The 25,205-nt window shown below is 38.6% G+C and overlaps 1 protein-coding gene across 4 annotated transcripts in view; it reads left to right on the top strand.

Annotated features, from left to right (window-relative positions):
• Positions 1-25,205, top strand: part of TRIM37 (tripartite motif containing 37) — a 168,282-nt gene that overhangs the window by 59,424 nt on the left and 83,653 nt on the right. For 3 of the 4 annotated variants that reach the window (XR_006341158.1, XM_043902816.1, XM_043902819.1), the window contains exons 13-17: positions 6,656-6,835; positions 13,305-13,419; positions 14,279-14,497; positions 19,294-19,430; positions 24,770-24,855. Coding sequence is in view for 3 of the 4 variants with exons in the window: in XM_043902816.1 (XP_043758751.1) it covers positions 6,656-6,835; positions 13,305-13,419; positions 14,279-14,497; positions 19,294-19,430; positions 24,770-24,855 (737 nt within the window). In the remaining variant the exon portion in view is untranslated. The remainder of the gene's footprint in view (positions 1-6,655; positions 6,836-13,304; positions 13,420-14,278; positions 14,498-19,293; positions 19,431-24,769; positions 24,856-25,205) is intronic. The other variant, XM_043902818.1, reaches the window with a different exon arrangement.

Raw genomic sequence — 25,205 nt, 5'->3', positions numbered from 1 at the left:
AACTGAATAACTATTGCTTGTCAGTTCTTTCAGTTTGTTTCACAAAAATGACTGATCTCGGAACTCAGTTGAACAAAGTGCTTTTTTCCAAGGCGTCCATTGCAGCGCAAGTACTTTTTGTATGTTTCCCATTTGTGACACCAAGTGTTGAGGTTTAATAACATTTGTCATTTTTACTACTTCTTCAAAGATATTTTTCAGAGACATTGAACTTTTTTTTTCCCACCTGAAAATATGTAGTAGTGAATAGTATGATTACTGGTACATTTTAACTACCATTGCTTTTGCACCATTAGTGAAAATGTCAAACATGGTGAAAAAGGCAAATAACAGCATTATTACAAAGATTGGTTTTGACTTTTTGGATCACTGAAAGAATCATAGGAACTGACCCCCAATAACACAGCCTCTGACATAAACTAACCTTAGTGCAGAATATTCTTGCCACCACTCGTGAGTCAAGCTATGAATAAAGCTGGTAGTATAGAAAGGATTCTGGCCTCTGAGTTGTAACTATTATTATGTTTTAGTTATAACTCTGTTCCAGATCTGTGATCTGAAGCAGTGGACTGTTACTGTTGGACCTCGTTGTTGCTCTAATAGCTAACATCTGCTGAATGTGCTCATACTCTGTGCTCTGCACTATACCTTACATAACTCATTTTGCGTTACTACCACCTCATGTGCTGTCACTGCTGTTATCACTCCCATTTTACAGACGGAAGTTTAACAGCTAAGTTATTCACTTAAGTTCAGCATTGTTAAAATCCAATCTGTTTAACATAGATTTTTTTTTTCTCTGTATTCTTCGTTCTTAACCACCAAATTTGTAGTTGGAAGGTGGTTGATCATGGACAGAATTCTAAGAAGTTTAGTGACTATAGGGTTTTGTTTGTAACCCTGTTGCTACCATTAATCTTGATTCTCTTCTTGTCTCTTGACTAATTTATTTTCTAATCTGTGTATAGGCATAACTCAGAGATACTGCAGGTTTGGTTCTAGACCACTACAATAAAGCAAGTCACATAAAAGTTATGTTTAAATTATACTATAGTCTATTAAGTATGTGATAGTAGTATGTCTCAGAAAACAGTATACATATCTAATTTAAAACACTTTATTGCTATAAAATGCAAACCATCACTGAGTCATCAGTGGGTCATAATTCTTTGCTGGTGGAAGGTTTTGTCTCGATATTTGGTGGCTGCTGTCTGATCAGGGTAGTGATTGCTGAAGGCTAGGGTGGGTGTAGCAACTTCTTTAAATAAGATAACAGTAAAGTTTGCAGCATTAACTGACTTGTCATCTCATGAATGGTTTCTCTGTAGCATGCATTGCTGTTCGATAGCATTTTACTCACAGTAGAACTTTCAGATTTGGAGTCAGTCCTCACAAATCCTGACTTTGCTTTATCAACTATTCTTGCCCGACTTTTTTGTGACCCTGTGGATTATAGCCCTCTATGCTCCTCTCTGCATGGGATTTTCCAGGCAAGAATACTAGAGTGGATTGCCATTTCCTTCGCCAGTGCTTTATCAACTAAATTTATGTAACTAATATTCTAAATCCTTTGTTGTCATTTCAACAGTCTTCACAGTATCTTTACCTGGAGTAGGTTGTGTCTCAAGAAACCTTTTTTTTCCTCATTCATCGAAAGTAGCTCCTTATTCATTAAAGTTTTATCGAGATGGTAGCAGTTCAGTCACATCTTTAGGCTCTACTGATTCTAATTCTCTTGCTGTTTCTGCCATATCTGCAGTTGCTTCCTCACTGAGATCTTCAACCTGTTAAAGTCGTTTGTGAGATTTGGAGTCAGGTTCTTTCAAAGTTCTTTTAATGTTGATTTCCCAACCTCTTCCCACAAATCATGAATGGTCTTTTTGGCATCTAGAAAGGAAAATCATTTCCAGGTTTTCAATTTACTTTGCCTGGATCTATCAGAGCAATTACTACAGCAGTTATTGCCTTATGAAGAGTTGAAAGTCAAAATTACTCATTATCTGTGGGCTGCAGAATGGATGTGTGTGAGCAGGCCTGAAAGCGAAATTAATTTTGTACATCTCCATCAGAACTCTTGGGTGGCCAGGTGCATTGTCAATGAGCAGTAATACTTCGCAAAATTTTTTTTTTCCAGAGCAGTAAATCTCAACAGTGGGCTTAAAATATTCAGTTAACCACAGGTAAAGAGATGGGTTGTCCTCAAGCTTTGTTCTTTTTATAGAGCAAAGGCAGAGTAAGTTTAGCATAGTTCTTAAGGGCTCTACGGTAGAGCTCAGAATGGTAAATGAGCATTAGCTTCAACTTAAAGTCACCAGCTACATTAGCTTCTGACAAAACTCAGCCTGTCCTTGGATGCTTTGAAGCCAGACATTACTTCTGGATTGCTTGTTGCAGCTTCTATACCAGCTTGCGCTTTTATGTTATGAAGACAGCTTCGTTCCTTCAGTCTCAGGAACCAGCCTCTGGTAACTAAACTTTTCTCCTACTGCTTCTTCGTCTCTCTGAGCCTTTGTGGAATTGAGACCTAGGACCTTGCTGTGGATTAAGCTTTGGCTTAGGGGAGTGTTGTAACTTGTTTGTTCTTCTATCTGGACCACTAAAACTTTCTCCATGCCTTCAGAGATACTGTTTAGCTTTTTAAATTGTGTGTTCACTGGAGTATCACTTTTAACTTCTTTCAGAATTTTTCCTTTGCATTCATAGCCTGGCTAGCTGTTTGACATGAGTGGCCTAACTCACAGCCTTTCTTGCCTTTCAACCTGTCTTCCTCACTAACCTTAATCATCTCTAGCTTTTGATTTAAAATAAGACGTGAGAGTTTTTCTTTCACTTGAACACTTAAAGGCCATTAATTTGTCTAATTTCAGTATTATTATGTCTCAGGAATAGGGATGCCTAAGAGGCAAGGAAAGAAATTGGGGAGGAGGGGCAGGGAAGACAGATGCTGATAGGTAAAGCAGTCAGAACACACACAACGTTCATCAGTTAAGTTTGTCGTTGGATATGGTTTGTGGCACCCCAAAACAATTCCATCAGAGGTCACTGGTCATAGATCATGATTACAGATATAACAATAATGATGTAAAAGTTTGAAAGATTGTGAGTGTTACTAACTGTGACATAGACATGAAGTGACTTAAGTGCTGTTGGAAAAGTGGAGCCATATGGACTTGCTTGATGCACGGTTGCCACAGACCCTCAGTGTGTGACAGTGTGATACCTCTGAAGCACAAAAAACCAAAAGGACAGTAAAACACGATGTGTCTATACCTGTGTTTCCACCTTCCTAAGACTCTCCTCTGGCTGGTAGGTAGGTTCTGTGACACTTCTGTTGCTTTTGGTGCCAGTTTCATTTTGGAAGCTTTTATTGTTGATATATACACTTCGGGAGCTTAAAGTTTACATTATAAATAGTAGTAATATTGTCAGTGATAATGAAATACTATCATTCAGGATACTAAGGTTTAAGATTAGAACGGTGTATTTGCTAGATATTATCTGAATGCCTTAATGAGACTGTTCTGTTTGGACAAAAACAGACGTCTTATCTTTGGGTTTTTTTCTTTCCTTTTTTTTGGCTGTGCTATGCAGCATGTGCTGCTGCCCTCAATATGCAGCAAATTTGGAAAACTCAGCAGTGGCCCCAGGACTGGAAAAGGTCAGTTTGCATTCTAATCCCAAAGAAAGGCAGTGCCAAAGAATGCTCAAACTACTGCATAATTGCCCACATCTCACATGCTAGCAAAATAATGCTCAAAATTCTCCAAGCCAGGCTTCAATAGTATGTGAACCGTGAACTTCCAGATGTTCAAGCTGGATTTAGAAAAGGCAGAGGAACCAGAGGTCAAATTGCCAACATCTGTTGGATCATTGAAAAAGCAAGAGAGTTCCAGAAAAAAATTTATTTCTGCTTTATTGACTACGCCAAAGCCTTTGACTGTGTGGATCACAACAAACTGTGAAAAATTCTTCAAGAGATGGGAATACCAGAGCACCTGACCTGCCTCCTGAGAAATCTGTATGCAGGTCAGGAAGCAACAGTTAGAACTGGACATGGAACAACACAGTGGTTCCAAATGGGGAAGGGAGTACATCAGGGCTGTATATTGTCACCCTGCTTATTTAACTTATATACAGAGTACATTATGAGAAATGCTGGGCTGGATGAAGCACAAGCTGGAATCAAGATTGCCGGGAGAAATATCAATAACCTCAGATATGCAGATGATACCACCTTTATGGCAGAAAGTGAAGAAGAACTAAAGAGCCTCTTGATGAAAGCGAAAGAGGAGACTGAAAAAGTTGGCTTAAAGCTCAACATTCAGAAAACTAAGATCACCCAGTGTTGAAGCATCAAAACGTCATTGTTTTATGTGACTGAACAATATTCCATTGTATGTATGTACCTCAATTTGTTTATCCACTCATCTGTTGATGGACATATGGATTGTTTCCATCTTTTGGCTATTATGAGTAATCCTGCTATAAATATTTCATGTACAAGTTTTTATATGGGCATAGGTTTTCATTTCTTTTGAATATATTCCAATAGTGGAATTGCTAGGTTATATGGTAATTCTGTGTTTTTAACATTTTGAGGAACTGCCAAACTGTTTTCTCAGTGGCTTCGTTATTTCCCATTTTTAGATTATATTTTATAGGCATCCTAGTGATCTGAAGTGGTATCTCATTGTGATTTTGACCTGCATTTTCTTAATGACTGGTGAGGTTGAGCATCTTTTCATGTTTTGTTTCTTTTTTTTTCCCCATTTGTATATATTCGTTGGAGAAAGGAGAAATGTCTATTCAAGTTCATTGTTCGTTTTTAAATTAGGTTGCTTATTAGGTCTCTTAATTGCTGAGTTCCAAGAATTCTCTATATATTTTTATACTAAATCCTTATCAGACATGGGTTTGAAAACTTACTTTCATTCTGTGAGTTGTCTTTTCAGTTTCTTGATAATGTCCTGTGATGCACAAAAATTTAAAATTTTTGTGAAGCCCAGGTTACCTATTTCTTGCTCACGCTTTGGAGTCAAGTCTCCGAATCCACTGCCAAATTCGAATACATGAGTATTTACCCCTGTGTTTTCTTCTCAGAGTTTTATAATTTTAACCCTTGGATTGGGTCATTGATCTGTTTTGAGTTCATTTTTGTGTGTGAAGTTAGAAAGTTGTATATGAAACATAAATATAAAATTGGCATGTAACAACCAGATTTCTTAGTGCCATTTGTTTTTTTGTTGTGTTTGGTTTTGGGGGCTTGTTTGTTCTGTTTTTTTGGCTTCACTTCACAATTTTTGGGATCCCAGTTCCCTGGCCAGGGACTGAACCTGGGCACACACCGTGAAAGCCTGGTCTCCCAACCACTGGACCACCGAGGAAATCCCGCAGCACCTTTGTGGAGGAGGCTTTCCTTTCCCTATTGAATCATCGTAGAGCCTTTGTAAAGTATCAGTTGCACATAGGTATTTAGGTTTATTTTTAGACATTTAGTGGCACCGTTTATTGGTGAGAGCTGGCCTCACAACTGCAATATCTAGCCAGACAAAATATCACGGCTTTTGCATTAGTTTGTGCCATCAGTCTATTAATAATTCACTATGAGAGATACTAATATAAAAATCATTTGAGGACAGTTGACCATTGAACAACGCAGGGGTTAGGGTTACCAGCGCTCCACAGAGTCAAAAATCTGCATGTAACTTTTTTTTTTTTTTTTTTTGCATGTAACTTTTAATTGATCCTTCCTTTCCTGGGTTCCTCTGTATCCACGGTTCCACATTCTCAGATTCAAACAACCATAGGTTGTATGGTGCTGTAGTATTTACTATTAAAAAGAGTCACATTTAAGTGGACCAGTACAGTTCAAACCTGTGTTGTTCAAGGGTCAACTGTATTGACATTCATTTGTAGGTAAAGAACTGTAATTTTTTCTTTGGCCCTTTGCAAGCAGAAATAGCAGACTAAGGTATTTGTTTTAAAAGTTTATCTCCACCAAAAGGGAGAAGCTTTGTGGCTACTGTTGGATGTTCCTTCTGATGATCTTTTTTCACTTTTATTCTTGCAGTAACGATACTTTCTGAGTAAAAATGAGTTTGAAGACTTGAAAGTTTTATACTATTTAAAATATGGAAGTCTAAATGTACTGGCTTTCCCACTGTATACTTATTTTCTACTAGAAAATTTATTATAGACTTGAGTTTCTGAATGCACAGTTAATTTATGATAAATTGAATTAGAAAAATATAGTGTTCAGATTTTATTATTTATTTTAAAACTGTATTGTGGTACATCTCAAAGAAAGTGGTAGAATATTGTGAGGAAACAGTAGGTATTGGATATACGGAAAAAAACACAGTGTTGTTAAAATGTGTAACTTTTAAAGTACTGTTTTGTACAAAATTTATTCATTTTCTAAGGTGGTATTTTATACCTGCTATAATGGTAAAAACTTTTAAAGAGGGGGAAAGGACCTAGTGCCAATTATATTGTCGTAATTCCATTCATAACACTGTTGTCATGATCCTTTCTGAAAGACATGTAGCTGTATGTATCAGTAAGTTTCTTTTTAGGTACTTAATGACCCTGATGTTTTTATGTCTTTTATTCTTGCTTTAGTAACTCTATATTAATAGTCTGTTTTCAATTTTAGATATGAATATCGTGTAGAGATGGTTCATCAATCCTGCAATGATCCTACCAAAAATATCATTCGAGAATTTGCATCTGACTTTGAAGTTGGAGAATGCTGGGGTTATAATAGATTTTTCCGTTTGGACTTACTTGCAAATGAAGGATACTTGAATCGACAGAATGATACAGTGATCTTAAGGTAATAGGAAACATTTGTATTTTGGCATGTATCACAGGGAATAAGGTCATCAGAACTTTAAAGTCTTCACTTAACAAAGATGAATATTGAAATCTATACTAACTGTAACCCTACCGTATTCTTACTCATTTAATTTCAGAAGTCCTGTGTGGTCAGTGAATAAGCTAGTAAGAAATGTGTGTGACATTTAGTTAGTAATTCCATAAAAAATGGACTTCCCCGGTGGCTCAGCAGTAAAGAATCTGCCTGTAATGCAGACCTGGGTTCAGTCCCTGGGTCGGAAAGATCCCCAGGAGGAGGGCATGGCAACGCACTCTAGTATTCTTGCCTGGAGAATTCCATGCACTGAGGAGCCTGGCAGGCTTCAGTCCACAGGGTCACAGAGTCGAACATGTCTGAGGCAACGGAGCTTGCTCATTCTCCATGAAGAGTAAACTACTATTTCCAATAAGCATGGTAATGTCCCATTTGTCTGTTGAAATTCTAGCAGGCTCACCATTTGGAAATTCAAGAATAGCATGAGATCAAGTAATTTTTTCCCCCCACTGGAAATTGTATATTGTATTTGGATGGCTGGCTTTGTAAGCTTAGTTTCACTAAAACATTTTCAGTTTCTTCTAGATAATAGCAAATTAAGGGAATACAGATAGATGAAAATTGATGAAAATAAGCTCAGAGTTGGTAGTTGATATGTCATTTACAATAAAGGACAGAATATAAGCAGTGACTGTAGAATTGCAACAGCCCTGTTTAATATTGGGGTATCTTTATAATTTAGTTTTGGGGCATCATTACACCCTATTTTTAATTTGATGATCAAAATGAGAGCTTGAGTAGTTAAAAAAAAAAAAGAAATTCAAATATGTTTTGAACTGAGAGGTTTCAGAGTGTTCAACAGTTTTAAGTTTCCATCAAATAATTTTAAAAGCTCTTTTTTCCTTAAAAGAGATTTAATATGTTCTTTAATTTATTTTTATTTCTTTTCCTTGAGCATGCTGGATGAGTTGCTATTATATCACCCTTTACTGTTATGTGTTCTTCATAACTTTTCTGGGATAATAAGAAAATGAAAAAAGGATTGCATTTTGAGTGTAGAAAATAATTCATGTTTTTGTCATCGTTTCTTTGGGGAGATTAGTTTACTACCATTTTATAACTTTTAGGTTCTCTTATTCACTAAAAGGAGTAATTTGTTGCTGTTTCACAATTTAACCAGAAAGACTGCACAATTACTCAAATATCAATTTTACCAGCCTCCAAAACAGCTGTTATTTATGGCCTTAGTCATCTTATTGGAATCCTAGTAGTACTGACTTTCTGATGATCTGTATGAGAGACTTTCCTTTCTTCAGTGCAGTTTAGCCCAACCTCTAGGTCTTTATTTTGGCTATTCCTATTTATAGTAGAACTTAAAGACTTGAATGTTAGTATAGCAACAGATTCTTGTTGTGATGTTTAATTATGATTAGTTCAGCAACTTTTCCTGAGTCTATGCCTGGCACTGAGCCAGTATATGTATATTAATATATATACACATACATATAAATTAATATTATTTTTGGTCTTAGCTGTGGCACATGGGATCTTCATTGTGCTGGGCAGGCTTTTTCTCTAGTTCTGGCGTGCAAGGGCCCTGCAGTTTGCAGCATGCAGGCTCTCTTGTTGAGGCACTGGGCTCAGTAGTTGTGATGCTTAGTAGCCCTGCAGCATGTAGGGTCTTAGTTCCCTGACCAGGAATTGAGCCCTCATCCCCTGCATTGGAAGGTGAATTCAGTTGAGCTGAGAAAAGAAGAGAAGCTAAAGGCAAAGGAGAAAAGGAAAGATATACCCATTTGAATGCAGAGTTCCAAAGAGTAACAGAGAGAGATAAAGCCTTACTCAGCGATCAATGCCAAGAAATACAGGAAAACAGTAGAATGGGAAAGACCAGAGATCTCTTCAAGAAAATTAGAGGTATCAAGGGAGCATTTCATGCAAAGATGGGCTCAATAAAGGACAGAAATAGTATGGACCTAACAGAAGCAGAAGATATTAAGAAGAGGTGGCAAGAATACACAGAAGAACTGTACAAAAAAGATCTTCATGACCCAGATAACCACAATGGTGTGATCACTCACATAGAGCCCAGACATCCTGGAGTATGAAGTCAAGTGGGTCTTAGGAAGCATTACTACGAACAAAGCTAGTGGAGACAATGGAATTCCAGCTGAGCTATTTCAAATCCTGAAAGATGATGCTGTGAAAGTGCTGCACTCAATATGCCAGCAAATTTAGAAAACTCAGCAGTGGCCATAGGATTCAAAAAGGTCAGTTTTCATCCAAATCCCAAAGAAAGGCAATGCCAAAGAATGCTCAAACTACTGCACAGTTGCATTCATCTCACACGTTAGTAAAGTAATGCTCAAAATTCTCCAAGCCAGGCTTCAACAGTACATGAATTGTGAACTTCCAGATGTTCAAGCTGGATTTAGAAAAAGCAGAGGAACCAAAAATCAAATTGCCAACATCTGTTGGATCATAGAAAAAGCGAGAGAGTTCCAGAGAAACATATACTTCTGCTTTATTGACTATGCCAAAGCTTTTCACTGTGTGATCACCATAAACTGTGGAAAATTCTTAAAGAGATAGGAATACCAGACCACCTGACCTGCCTCTTGAGAAATCTGTATGCAAATCAAAAGCAACAGTTAGAACCGGACATGGAACAACAGACTGGTTCCAAATCAGGAAATGAATACATCAAGGTTTCACCTTGCTTACTTAACGTATATGCAAGGTATATCATGTGAAATGCCGGGCTGGATGAAGCACAAGCTGGATTCAAGATTGCCAGAAGTATCAATAGCCTCAGATATGCAGATGACACCACCCTTATGGCAGAAAGTGAAGAAGAACTAAAGAGCCTCTTGATGAAAGTGAAAGAGGAAAGCGAAAAAGTTGGTTTAAAACTCAACATTCAGAAAACTAAGATCATGGTGTCCCGTCCCATCACTTCATGGCAAATAGATGGGAAACAATGGAAACAGTAAGAGACTTTATTTTTTCTGCTCCAAAAATCACTGTGGATGGTAACTTCAGTTCAGTTCAGTCACTCAGTTGTGTCCAACTCTTTGTGACCCCATGGACTGCAGCACACCAGGCCTCCCTGTCCATCACAAACTCCCAGAGTTTACTCAAACTCATGCCCATCGAGTTGGTGATGCCATCCAGCCATCTCATCCTCTGTCGTCCCCTTCTGCTCCTGCCCGCAATCCCTCCCAGCTTCAGGGTATTTTCCAATGAGTCAACTCTTCGCATGAGGTGGCCAAAGTATTGGAGTTTCAGCATCAGTCCTTCCAATGAACACCCAGGACTTAGCTCCTTCAGGATGGACTGGTTGGATCTCCTTGCAATCCAAGGGACTCTCAAGAGTCTTCTCCAACACCATAGTTCAAAAGCATCAATTTTTCAGTGCTCAGCTTTCTTTGTAGTCCAACTTGCACATCCATACACGACCACTGGAAAAACCACAGCATTGACCAGACGGACCTTTGTTGGCAAACTAATATCTCTGCTTTTTAATATGCTATCTAGGTTGGTCATAACTTTCCTTCCAAGGAGTAAGCGTCTTTTAATTTCATGGCTGCAGTCACCATCTGCAGTGATTTTGGAGCCCAAAAAAACAAAGTCTGACCCTGTTTTCACTGTCTCCCCATCTATTTCCCATGAGGTGATCGGACCAGATGCCATGATCTTAGTTTTCTGAATGTTGAGCTTTAAGCCAACTTCTTCACTCTCCTCGTTCACTTTCATCAAGAGGCTTTTTAGTTCCTCTTCACTTTCTGCCATAAGGGTGGTGTCATCTGCATATCTGAGGTTATTGATATTTCTCCCGGCAATCTTGATTCCAGCTTGTGCTTCTTCCAGCCCAGCGTTTCTCATAATGTACTCTGCATATAAGTTAAATAAGCAGGGTGACAATATACAGCCTTGACGTGCTCCTTTTCCTATTTGGAACCAGTCTGTTGTTCTATGTCCAGTTCTAAACTGCAGCCATGCAATTAAAAGACACTTGCTCTTTGGAGGAAAAGCTATAACCAATCTAGGCAGCATATTAAAAGGCAGAGACATTACTTTGCTGACAGAGGTCCGTCTAGTCAAAGCTATGGTTTTTCCAGTAGTCATGTGTGGATGTGAGATTTGGACTATAAAGAAAGCTCTCTGAGAGCTGAAGAATTGATGCTTTTGAACTATGGTGTTGGAGAAGACTCTTGAGAGTCCCTTGGAATGCAAGGAGATCCAACCAGTCCATCCTAAAGGAAATCAGTCCTGAATGTTCACTGGAAGGACTGATGCTGGAGCTGAAACTCCAATACTTTGGCCACCTGATTCAAAGAACAGAGTCATTGGAAAAGACCCTGATGCCGGGAAGGATTGAAGGCTGGAGGAGAAGGGAATGACAGAGATTGAGATGGTTGGATGGCATCACCAACTCAATAGACATGAGTTTGAGTAAGCTCCAGGCATTGGTGATGGACAGGGAAGCCTGGAGTGCTACAGTCCAAGGGGTCATAAAGAGTGGGACACGACTGAGTGACTGAACTGAACTGAACCCTTGCATTGGAAGGTGAATTCTCCACCGTTGTCCCTACAGGGAAGTCCCTAGGCTAATATTAGGAACGAAATTAAGAATCTGTTGCCTGGTTTTAGTCCTTTGGAAACTGAAGATGAAATGGGCAGGTTAAAAACAGTTGTTATGCTGTAATAGCAGTATAAATAAATTGATGTGGGGTTCGTGTAGAGAGGGCTTTTCATTATAGCATATAACATTTATATATTTAATGAGGGCTTGTTCACAATTTAAAACCTTAATAGAAGATTCTGATGGAATTTATATTTGTTTATTAGAAAGTTTTTAGGTCTATGCTATATATAGAAATTCTTTCATTGAAAGAGATAGTTAAGGAATTTTACCTGATGCTTGCTTTTATTTTAATGGCACAGATCCTAAAACTAATATGCAGGGTCAGTTCCATTAGTCATTTAAAGATAATACGTTTCATTTAGTCTCACCAGTGTCCAACCTGTGTATGCTATCTGTCAGTATACACTTAGAATAGTGGTTGAGTGAATCATCTCTACCCTTTGATGCATGAGTATCTTTAACTAAAAATAGTTATTTGCTGCAGATAGCTGTTTGGTGGTCAGTAGGTTCCTACACTAGCTCTAAAATCCTAGAAAAAACAGGATGGTAGTTCACATAAGGGTGGCAAGACTAGACGAGGAATTTTGTGTGTGTGCTCAGTCGCTGATTCATGTCCAGCCCCTTGTGACTCCATGGACTGTAGCCCACCAGGCTCCTCTGTTCATGGAATTTTCCAGGCAAGAATACTGGAGAAAGTTGCCATTTCCTACTCCAGGGGATCTTCCTGTCTCCTGCACAGGCAGACAAATTCTTTACCACTGAGCCACTCGGGAAGTCCAGAGAGGGATTTGCAGGCTTCCAAGCTAGCCTTGCTTCCTGTGGCTCTTCCTTTCTTTAGAAACATCTTTATGCATTACTGTAATTTTTTTCACTATAAATGGAGTCATGTTTATCTAACAAGGTAGGTATGGGGTTTTAAGTTTTTTTGCTTTAAAAAGTGTTAGTTTTTTTTACAGTACAGATAACTCTGAAGAGATAAAGATCCTGTCTTATATCCTATTTTTATGCTTTAATACATAGAGATAGTTGTTTTTTCCCTAACCCTATCTTTTTTTTTTTTACTAGTGTGTAGGAAATATGGGAACATGAGATGGAAGAGGGAATGAAAAAGGGCAGTGCCTAAAATAAACTTTGCTTGTTTTGCTGGGGTCTGACCTAGGCAAGAAGAGAGAATGAAGCATTAGCTATCTCCTTCCTGCATAGTATGATCCTCTTTCCAGCTTATGATCAGCTGTGTATTTGAGGTAGATTCTTACAGTAAATGTATTTTAAGTAGGTTAGTTTAGAAGCTTAACCATGATGTGTAATGTTACTTCTTTAGAAAAATACAGTTTGAATTTAGCAACTGACTTAGATACAAATTTTCAGAACCATATGTCATTATAATTAGTGGACTACATGTATAAATGGCAAGTACCAGGAGCTCTGAGTTCTGAATTTTGGCCTCATTTGTGTACACAGTGCTCAGTCATGTTCAGCTCTTCACAACCTCATGGACTGTAGCCTGCCAAGCTCCTCTGTCCATGGGCTTTCCCAGGCAAGAATACTGCAGTGGGTTGCCCTTTCCTCCTCCAGGAGATCTTCCTGACCCAAAGATTGAACCCACATTTCCTGTGTCTTCTGCATTGGCAGGAGAGTTTTTTTTACCACTGCCCCACCTGGGAAGATCTTGGCCTCATAATCAAGTAAATTTAAAATTGTGGAATTTAATAGTTACAGTTTTAAGGCTTGGTTGGTAATATTTTACTGTTTGGATTAGTTTTCATGTGCAGCCATTCTTTTAAGGTTTCAGGTTCGTTCACCAACTTTCTTTCAAAAATGCCGGGACCAGCATTGGTATATCACTCAACTGGAAGCTGCACAAACTAGCTATATCCAACAGATAAATAACCTTAAAGAGGTAAGTAAAAAAGCATATTTTAGGTTTTGTGTTTCATATTGTCTTTCAGGCCTGTTAAATTTGCAATTAGAGTTTGGATATTGGTGTTTGTAACTTTGTAGATAAATCCACTTGTTCTTTATTCTCATTATCTTTGAGTCTCATTATGGACTGTCCATTTCAGTAGCCACTAGCACATGTGGTTGTCTGACTTAATCTAGTTCCTTCATTGTACCAGCTGGCTTGTATTGGGAATCGCAATGCAGAACATCTCCATCATTATGTAAGATTGTATTGCACACTGCTGCTCTAGTTTGAGTCAGACTCTTGTGTTTCTCTCAGTGACTTGGGTATTTCTCTTCCTTGACAATTAAATGCTGCCCATCTTGAATTCTCATTGTTGTTGAACTGAGTGCTGGGGAGGATCAGTTAAGGAGCTTTTATTTTACAATGGTAAACTAAATTATGTGAGGAATGTTTCTTTCTGCCAGTGGATGTTCGGATAGGTTGAGAAATTTGAAGTGCTGGGAGTGACTTAATATATGAGGCAGGAAAACATAACTATTTTAAAAATTTTTCATGTCAAGTATACTATCTAAAACTGCCTATATTTACGATGCAGTTTGCTAATTGTATGTGTAGCATGGGATATAGATGAGAAGAAAGATGAGAATAAATTGGGCAGTTTTTCTTCGTATAGAGTTTTCCATAAGCAGAAGTCAAGTAGGTATGAGATGGATGGTTCAAGAACTATTTTTATGAACATCTGGGTATGTGGGGCTGTTTTTTGTTTGTTTGTTTGTTGTGTTTTTTTGCTTGAAACAACTTTACTAGTTACGGACTGCTTATGACACGTTTGTGGTGTTCTTTTTTTAAAAAGAGACTTACTATTGAGTTGTCTCGAACTCAGAAATCAAGAGATTTGTCACCACCAGATAATCATCTTAGCCCCCAAAATGATGACACTCCTGAGACACGAGCTAAGAAGTCTGGATCATGCGCTGACGTGCTTCTCCAGGATGGTCCTACTACAGCTTCTGTACGAGACATCAAGGAGGATGAAGAAGATGAGGAGAAGATTCAGAATGAAGATTATCATGTAATAATTAGACCTGGTTTAGATTCATTTCATGTTTGAAAAGAGAAATAACATCATAGCTTTCAGCATATGATGTAGGGGGATCAGTGTGCCAAAAATCTTGTCCATTTATGTTTTCGTTACTAATATATGCCCTGTTGTGAGTGTTAATATGTCAGAAGTTGAATCAAAAGTGTTTCAAGTTTCTAAAAATTAATTTATTATAGGAAACTGTACAGTCTACACAAGAAACTGTGGTTTACATTCTAGAAGCTATGTAAGTTGTAGATTTTTAAAATGTGTCTTATTTCCATTCACTGCATCTAGTTGAAGTACCTTATCATTGCATATGTAGGTAGGATGATTTAGGATTTGGGAAGTAGTCAGGTTTTGTCCCGGCTAAACTACAGCTAGCGTGAGATTTCAAGAAGTGGTTGTCACGGTTTAAGGTATGAGAGAAATGGATAGATAAGCTTTTTTGTTATATTTGTTTAAAATGGGCACTGAGTGTAGCAGTGCATGTCTGGGACCTTTTGAAGACAATCGCCATTATCTTCATTACCTCCACCATAATTTGGCGACAGGGAAAGAACACAGCTCCACCCGTCAACAGAAAACTGGCTTGAAGATTTACTGAGCATGGCCCCGCCCATCAGAACAAGACCCAATTTCCCCCTCAGTCAATCTGTCCCATCAGGAAGTTTCCATAAGCCTCTTATCCTTCTCCATCAGAGGGCAGACAGACTGAAATCACAGCAAACTAACTAGTTTGATCACATGGACCACAGCCTTGTCTAACTCAATGAAACTTTGAGCCATGCTGTGTAGGGCCACCCAAGATGGACAGGTCATGGTGGAGAGTTCTGACAAAATGTGGTCCACTGGAGAAGGGAATGGCAAACCACTTCAGTATTCTTGCCTTGAGAACCCCATAAACAGGATGAAAAGGCAAAAAGATAGGACACTGAAAGATGAACTCCCCAGGTCGGTAGGTGCCCAATAGGCTCCTGGAGATCAGTGGAGAAATAGCTCCAGAAAGAATGAAGAGATGGAGCCAAAGCAAAAACAACACCCAGTTGTGGATGTGACTGGTGATGGAAGTAAAGTCCGATGCTGTAAAGAACAATGTTGCATAGGAACCTGGAATGTTAGGTCCATGAATCAAGACAAATTGAAAGTGGTTAAACAGGAGATGGCAAGAGTGAACATTGACATTTTAGAACTCAGCAAACTAAAATGTACTGGGATGGATGAATTTAACTCAGATGACCATTATATCTACTGCTATGGGCAAGAATCCCTTAGAAGAAATGGAGTAGCCCTCATAGTTAACAAAAGAGTCTGAAATGCAGTACTTGGAAGCAATCTTAAAAATGACAGAATGATCTCTGTTTCCAAGGCAAACCATTCAGTATCACAGTAATCCAAGTCTATGCCCCGACCATAATGCTGAAGAAGCTGAAATTGAACAGTTCTATGAAGACTTACAGGCCTTCTAAAACTAACACCAAAAAAAAATGTCTTTTTCATTATAGGGAACAGGAATGCAAAATTAGGAAGTCAAGAGATACCTGGAGTAACAGGCAAATTTGGCCTTGGAGTACGGAATGAAGCAGGGCAAATTTTAATAGAGTTTTGCCAAGAGAACACACTGGTCATAGCAAACACCCTCTTCCAACAACACAAGAGAAGACTCTACACATGGACATCACCAAATGGTCAATACCGAAATCAGATTGATTATTTTTTGCAGCCAAAGATGGAGAAGCTCTATACAGTCAGCAAAAACAAGACCAGGAGCTGACTGTGGCTCAGATCATGAACTCCTTCTTGCCAAATTCAGACTTAAATTGAAGAAAGTAATGAAAACCACTAGACCATTCAGGTATGACCTGAATGGAAACCCCTTAAGTGGAAGTGACAAATAGATTTCAAGGGATTAGATCTGATAGAGTGCCTGAAGAACTATGGATGGAGGTTTGTGACATTGTACAAGAGGCAGGAATCAAGACCATCCCCAAGAAAAAGAAATGCTAAAAGGTAAAATGGTTGTCTGAGGAGGCCTTACAAATAGCTGAGAAAAGACGAGAAGTGAAAGGCAAAGGAGAAAAGGAAACATTTTCTCATTTGAATGCAGAGTTCCAAAGAATAGCAAGGAGAGATAAGAAAGCCTTCCTCAGTGATCAACACAAAGAAATAGTGGAAAACAATAGGATGGGAATGACTAGAGATCTCTTCGAGAAAATTAAGAAATACCAAGGGAACATTTCATGTATAGATGGGCAACTAAAGGACAGAAATGGTATGGATCTAACAGAAGCAGAAGATATTAAGAAGAGGTAGCAAGAATACATAGAAGAACTACACATAAAAGATCTTCATGACCCAGATAATCATGATGGTATGATCATTTACCTAGAGCCAAACATCCTGGAGTGTGAAGTCAAGTGGGCCTTAGGAAGCATCACTACGAACAAAGCTAGTGGAGGTGATGGAATTCCAGTTGAGCTATTTCACATCCTAAAAGATGATGCTGTGAAAGTGCTGCACTCAATATGCCAGCAAATTTGGAAAACTCAGCAGTGGCCACAGGACTGGAAAACATTAGTTTTCATTGACCTCCCAAAGAAAGGCAATGCCAAAGAATGTTCAAACTGCTGCACACTTATACTCATCTCACACACTTGTAAAGTAATGCTCAAAATTCTCCAAGCCAGACTTCAACAGTACATGAACCGTGAACTTCCAGATGTTAAAGCTGGATTTAGAAAAGGCAGAGGAACCATAGATCAAATTGCCAATATCCATTGGATCATCGAAAAAGCAAGAGAGTTCCAGAAAAGCATCTACTTCTGCTTTATTGACTATGTCAAAGCCTTTGACTGGATCACAACAAACTGTGGAAAATTCCTCAAGAGATGGGAATACCAGAGTATCTGACCTGCCTCTTGAGAAATCTGTATGCAGGTCAAGAAGCAACAGTTAGAACTGGACATGGAACAACAGACTGGTTCCAAATAGGAAAAGGAGTACGTCAAGGCTGTATATTGTCATCCTGCTTATTTAGCTTATATGCAGAGTACATCATGAGAAACTCTGGGCTGGATGAAGCACAAGCTGGAATCAAGATTGCCGGCCGAAATATCAATAACCTCAGATGTGCAGATGGCACCACTCTTAAGGCAGAAAGTGAAGGAGAACTAAAGACCCTGTTCATGAAAGTGAAAGAGGGGAGTGAGAAAGTTAGCTTAAAGCTCAGCATTCAGAAAACAAAGATCATGGCATACAATCTCATCACTTCATGGCAAATAGATGGGGAAGCAGGGGAAACAGTGACAGAGTTTATAGTTTTGGGCTCCAAAATCACTGCAGATGGTGACTACAGCCATGAAATTAAAAGACGCTTGCTCCTTGGGAAAAAAGGTATAACCAGCCTGTGCTGTGTGCTTAGTCGCTCAGTTGTGTCCTACTCTCAGCGACCCCATGGACTGTAGCCCGACAGACTCCTCCGTCCATGGGATTCTCCAGACAAGAATACTGGAGTGGGTTGCCATTTCCTTCTCCAGTTATATCCAGCCTAGATAGCAGATTAAAAAGCAGAGACATTACTTTGCCAGCAAAGATCCTTCTAGTCAAAGCTATGGTTTTTCCAGTAGTCTTGTAAGGATGTGAGAGTTGGACTATAAAGAAAGCTGAGAGGAGAACAATTGATGCTTTTGCACTGTGGTACTGGAGAAGACTCTTTAGAGTCTATTGGAGTGCAAGGATATCTAACCAGTCCATCCTAAAGGAAATCAGTCCTAAATGTTCATTGGAAGGACTGATGCTGAAGCTGAAACTCCAATACTTTGGCCACCTGATTCAAAGAACTGACTCCGAAAAGACACTGATGCTGCGAAAGATTGAAAGTGGGAGGAGAAGGGGATGACAGAGGATGAGATGGTTGGATGGCATCGCTGACTGTGTGGACATGAGTTTGCGTAAACTCTGGGAGTTGGTGATGGACAGGGAGGCCTGGTGTGCTGCAGTCCATGGGGTCGCAAAGAGTTGGACACGACTGAGCAACTGAACTGAACTGAGGATGGGAAGCTTAAGGCGTGTGTTATAATTGATGGAGTCAGTGGGGAGAAAGGTTGAAAGTTAAGGTACAAGTATTGACATAACAGACTATTTTAGGAGATGTTATATGTTGGAATGGAGAATTCAGGTGTAGCAGTTAACCTTTGATAGCATGAGTTGAAGGATGGAGTTTGTAGGTAGGACAGCTGAAAGTTGGAGGCATTTATGCTAACTAGCCGTAGCCTGTATGTTTTTCTGTATAGAAAGGTGACAGGGATTTATAATCACATCCCTGGTGGCTTAGAGGGTAAGGCGTCCGCCTGCAGTGCAGGAGACCTGGCTTCAACCCCTGAGTTGGGAAGATCCCCTGGAGAAGGAAAATGGCAACCCACTCCAGTATTCTTGCCTAGAAAATCCCATGGACGGAGTAGCCTGGGAGGCTGCAGTCCATGGAGTCGCAAAGAGTTGGACACGACTGAGCCACTTCACTTCAGACCTTGAGGAGTGATGATTTGAAATGTTATTCTGTGAGGAAGTTGGCCTGGACTGTATGAACCATTTCCAGTCATATTGAAAGTCCAGCTGCAATTGGCAGAAATAACTTATTGGTGGGCCCAGGTAATGTGGTTGTGTGATTTATTTCTACAGGGCTCAGAGTGTAGGCCCAGCAGCAGAGAATTGAGTACCTTATTTGGAACGTAGTCCAGGCTGAATGAAAACATTTGAGATAGAAATCATGTTTCTTTGCCTTAATCTAGCAGGATCTTTCAGATGGAGATCTGGATCTGGATCTTGTTGGTGAAGATGAAGCAAATCACCTCGATGGCAGCAGTTCTTCTGCCAGTTCCACAGCAACGAGTAACACAGAAGAAAATGACATTGACGAAGAAACAATGTGAGTGTCTCACAGTAACTACCACTATGAACCATCTAAGTGATAATTATTAGAAGCATGGTAGTTAAGTTAGGCCTAAAACTGGGTGGTGGCTCAGACGGGAAAGCAGCTGCCTACAATGCAATAGACCTGAGTTCGATCCCTGGGTCGGGAAGATCCCCTGGAGAAGGAAACAGCAACCCACTCTAGTATTCTTGCCTGGAAAATCCCATGGAGAGGGGAGCCTGGCGGGCTACAGTCCATGGGGTCGCAAAGAATTGGACACGACTGAGTGACTTCAGTTTTCTTTCTTTCTTTCACTTTCTTTTTCTTTCTAAAATTGGGGATATTAAGCATTTTTTTCCCTTGATTTACCCTCTTATATAAATGAAGGAAGAAACAGTGAGTTCCCTCCCTCTCATCTCTGGAATCCAAACAGTTTTCGTTGTAGCTTTAACTTTTAATTTTGTGGTTATTTCATATTTAAGAAATGTTGCAAAAATAGTAGCAGGTTAATTCCCCAAATGTTAATGTTTTGCTTTGTTATGTTTCTCTCTTTTCTCTCTCCACATAAAATTTTTTGTGAGACATTTGAGATAAAGTAAATATAGTTCTCATTGTATTAACTCCTCAAAATAGACCTTTTGCACTTCAAGTTCCCTCTTTAGAATACTTGGCAAATTGTCTTAAAGGGTTAGTTAAAATGTGAAGCCTTTAAGTTACTGAATCAGAAATCATTATTACTGATATTTTTAAACATATAAAATAAAACTTATTAATTTGAACTAGCATGAAAAGTTGTTTAAGATGGTGATTCTATGAAGTGGAATCACCTTGACAAACAGCTTACATATATGATTCTACCTGAATTAATTCCTTGGACTGTTAGGTCTCTTGACTTTCTTCAGGGTAGTCTTGAGGGCATAGTATTTTCCATTAAGCTTCATTCACAGCCTTACATTATATTGACTTCTTTAAAAGAAATATTTATTTATTTGCCTCTGCTGGCTGTGTTAGTTATGGCACTCAGGATCTTAGATCTTTGTTGTAGCATGCAGGATCCTTTGTTGTGGTAGGATCTTTAGTTCAGGCATGCTGTGGGATCTAGTTCCCTGATCGGTAATTGAATCCAGGTCCCCACATTGGAAGTGCAGAGTACTAATCACTGGACCACCAGGGAAGTCCCCTAGATTGACTTTTAATGTTTTTTCCAATAGAAAGTGTTTGATTATGTTCTCTTTATTTGCATGCATCTACATTAATAGCTTGATTCAAAGTATATTGTATAATTCATAGAAATAGCACAGTTAAGCCAATTTGAACATCTGTGCTGTGCTCAGTCACTTTAGTTGTGTCTTTGCGACACTATGGACTGTAGTCCACCAGGCTCCTCGGTCCATGGGATTCTCCAGGCAAGGATACTGGAGTGGGTAGCCATGCCGTCCTCCAGGGGACCTTCCTGGACCAGGAGTTGAACTTGCATCTCCTGCATTGCAGGCAGATTCTTTACTGCTAAAGCAACTGGCAAGCCCAATTTGCCCATCTCAGGAACATACATTGTTAGCTTTTACAAATTAAGATCAGTTCTTTCCTTTAATAGGTGGAGAACTAGGAACATAGTTGATTTGGATAATGATTATTAGAAATAACTTTCTGTTAGCTAGAGCACATTTATCAAACAGACCTTCTTCTCTCCCTCCACCTCAGTCTTTTTATGATAGCAGTATGTATTTTCTTTGTGCTATTTGTTTTTTTTCTTCTTTTTTTGAGGTAATTGTAAATTCACTTCCTGTTGTGAAAAATAATACAAGATTCCATATGCCCTTTGCCCAATTTTCCCCGGTAGTAAGTAACAAACCTCACAGCCAGGATATTGATGTGACATAAGCAAGATACAGAACATTTCCATCACCACAAGTGCCCCATATGTTGCTGTTCTATAACATACCTGCTTTCCCCACCTAACCTTTTCTTTGCAATCACCCATGTTTCCTCTTTTCTATAATTTTGTCACTTAAAGGATGTTATGTAAATGGAATCATACAGTATGCAACCCTTAGGGACCGGCATTTTCCCCACTCTGTCTGTTTCTCTGGGGACTCATCCATGTTATTGTGTGCATAGGTAGTTTGTTTGCTCTGATGCTGATAAGTGGTTTGTGTTGCGGATACACTACAATTTGTTCAGCTGTTTACTTGTTGAAGAACATCTGGATTGTTTTCAGTTTGGGGCTACTATAAATAAAACTACTAGAAACATTCATGTACAGAATTTTGTGTGAACATAAATCTCCGTTTCTGTTGGATAAGTTTAACTGCTGGATTGTATGGTAATTGAAGGTTTAGTTTTTGAAGAAACTGCCAAGTAGTTTTCTAGTTTTTGCATTCCTATGAGCAGTATATGTATGGTTCACTCTCTGAATCCCTCGCAGCATTTAGTGTTGCCACTAGTTTTTATTTTAGTCATTGTGATATCCCATTGTGGTATTAATTAATTCCCCATGTTAGCTAATGATGTTGAACATCTTTTCATGTGTTTAATTTCCCATATGCATATCCTCACTGGTAAAATTTCTCTTCGTGTCTTTTACCTGGTTTCTAATAAGAACTTTTTTTTAAATGATAAAATATACATAACCACAGGAGAAGGAAATGGCAACCCGCTTTAGTACTTTGCCTAAAAAATCCCAGACTGGCCTGGCAACTACAGTTCATGGGGTTGCATAGAGTTGGACAAGACTGAGTGACTGAGCCTGCATGCTTGCATGCATACATAATCATGTCTAAGGGCAGTTCAGTGGCATTAAATATTCATGTTGTTGCAAAACCATCACCACTGTCTATCCCCAGAGCTTTTTTTTTTTTCATCTTCCCAGACTAAACTCTGTACCCATAAAATGATAATGCCCTCTTTCCTCCTAGCAACTACTGTTGAGTTTTGAGAATTCTTTGTATATTAGATCCTGGAGAAGGAAATGGCAGCACACTCCAGTACTCTTGCCTAGAAAATCCCATGGATAGAGGAGCCGGGTAGGCTACAGTCCATGGGGTTTCTTTCAGTCGACATGACTGAGCAACTTCACTTTCACGTGTATATTAGGTACTAGTCCTTTGCTGAATTTGGAACATGCTTTGAAGATAACTTTCATTCTGTAGCTTATCTTTTCATATTAACAGGTCTTTTGCCAATCAGAAATTTTTGATATTTCAACAGTGTTTTGTAGTTTTCAGAGTATATGTTTTACACATTTTTGAAATCATTCATCAGTATCTTACTCTTTTTCATGCAATAGTAAATGTAATTGAATTTTCTTTTTAAGTTTCTTTTGTGGGTTGTTCTTTGATCTTATTCTTTTTCATGCTATTGTAAATGAAATTGAATTTTCTTTTTAAATTTTTTTGTGGGTTGTTCTTTGCAAGTACATGAAAATGCAGATTTTTGTATCCTGCAACCCTGTTAACTTGTTTATGAATTCTAATAGTTTTTTAATGGATTCTTTAGATTTTTCTATGTGTAATATTATACCTATAAGTAGATATAGTTTTACTTATTCTTTTTCAATTTGGGTGCCTTCTATCTCTTTTTCTTGCCTAAGTTTACTGGATAGAACATCATATAGAATTGGTGGGAGTGGACATTCTTTCTTATCTTGTTCCTGATCTTACAGGGAAAGTTCAGTCTTTCACCAATTAATGTGATGTTAGCTGTGAGTTTTCCATAGATGCCCTTCTGGTTTATTGAGTGTTTTTATTATGAAGGGGTATTGGTTTTTTTGAAGTCTCTTTCTGTATCTCTTCAGATAATCATATAGTTTTTGTTTTTTATTCTTTTAATATGGTGTATTACATTAGTTCATTTTTAGATTCTAAACCAACTTTGCGTTCCTTGGATAATTTCTACTCTGCCATGGTGTGTAACTCCTTATGTTTTGCTGGATTCCTATTTTTCTTTTTTGCTGGATTCCATTTGAGAGTTTTTTTTTTTTTTTTTTTTCATGTTCTTAATAGTGTTATACCTTTTTATGTGGCTCTGTTTTTATAGCCTGCTTCTTCTCACAGGCAAAATTTCTGAGCCAGAGTTCTGAAGCTAGAGTGAGAACAAAGGTGTCCTTATTTCTCCCACTTTAGAAGCTGAGCCAGTGGGAGTGGGCGAGTTGGGGGCTGTAGCCTCAGATCTTTTCAGTTGGTCTTCTGAGGCCTGGAACTTCTGCTTTATGAGTAACTTGCAGCAAGGGTGATCTGGGCCCCAGTTTCTTCACATGCTGCATCAAAGGTAGAGCCTTGGGTCTGGATGGAAGAAGGGAATCCCTGCCTCTTAGCCACATATACCTGACTTTAGTCTAGCCACAGGTAGCTGGGAGCAGGGTGAGAAATGCTGGGGTCTTGTTCTTCTTAGGAATATAGCCCTTCTCCTGGGAGCTGTGGGAAATGGGAGCCTTATGTGCTTGGGTGCATCAGTCAGAAGTGGAATTGCTGTATCACTGCTCTTGGTTCAAGTACCACAGACTCATTGTCGTTACCAAATTTCATTACTGTTTTCATTTGCTATATGCTCTTAGAATCATTTCCAGAGTCTATAAACTGTTGCCTTAAAAAATAATGTTCACAATGTCACTGGAGAGCAGATCTGTAGAGCTCCTTATGCTGTCAACCTGGGAATTGATTTTCAGACTCCTTTGGGCTTCCTGATGGCTCAGCTGGTGAAAGAATCCACTTGCAATGCAGGAGACCCTGGTTCGATTCCTGGGTTGGGAAGTTCCCCTGGAGAAGGGAAAGGCTACCCTCTCCAGTATGTTGGCCTAGAGAATTTCATGGACCATATATAGTCCTTTGGTTGCAATGAGTCGGACACGACTGAGTGATTTTCACTTTAAATACCCAAAACTAGTGCTGATTTGTGCTATTCCATATAGTACTTTGTCATTTAAAATAAGATAATTGTGTTTTGATAAACAGCACCCTCTTTTCTGAAATGATATCTTAAGAAACTAGTTTTTAGTTATATATAGTAATTTGAACATCCTTCTTAACCTTAAAATGTACAGTTTTAAGCCTAATTTGCTACCATTAAATTACAAATTCTTTGAAGCTATAATCTCTTCTGCTTACATGGTTCTCAAATTTTCTATTTTGAAAATTAAATGTTGCCAACCTATTTTGGTACTCTAAAAAGGTATATTGAACATTAATAATACTGCCCATACATGTGATAATGACAAAAGTCTTTCAGTTTTCTGTTTAGAAATATACTGTTACTTCATAGGAGAAAGCTATACACTATTATTGTAAAATTCATTGAGATACGACAGATAATGTTAATTTTACTTACTATGTGGAAAAATGAATTCTGTATATTCTTAGGTCTGGAGAGAATGATGTGGAATACAACAACATGGAATTGGAAGAGGGAGAACTCATGGAAGATGCAGCTGCAGCAGGACCTCCAGGTACTGGAGCCAAACCCCACAAGCCATCCTGTCTTCTCTTTCCTCTTCTTTGCATGTATCATATTTTAATATGTGGCAGCCATTGCACTACATTGTTCATGGTGTTAGAAGGACTGTATTTTATGTATGGATTTTAGAGTATTACTAATAGTATTTAGAATAGTAATAGCTAAAATTTGATACATTCTTACATAGCAGGCATTGTGCAAAAGCCCTTAATGTGTACGTTATCTTATTTACCTATAAAATTCTTGGAGGTAGATTTTAATATTATCTTCTTTTTGTAGCTGTAGAAACTGATGTGTAAAGGAATTAAGCAGCTTGCTGTCATTTTACAATTAAGTAAATGA

The sequence above is a fragment of the Cervus elaphus genome, chromosome 5 (assembly GCF_910594005.1).
Source record: "Cervus elaphus chromosome 5, mCerEla1.1, whole genome shotgun sequence".
Lineage (NCBI taxonomy): Eukaryota > Metazoa > Chordata > Mammalia > Artiodactyla > Cervidae > Cervus > Cervus elaphus.
The sequence above is the reverse complement of the archived record's forward strand: the minus strand, read 5'-3'. Positions and strand labels throughout refer to the sequence as shown.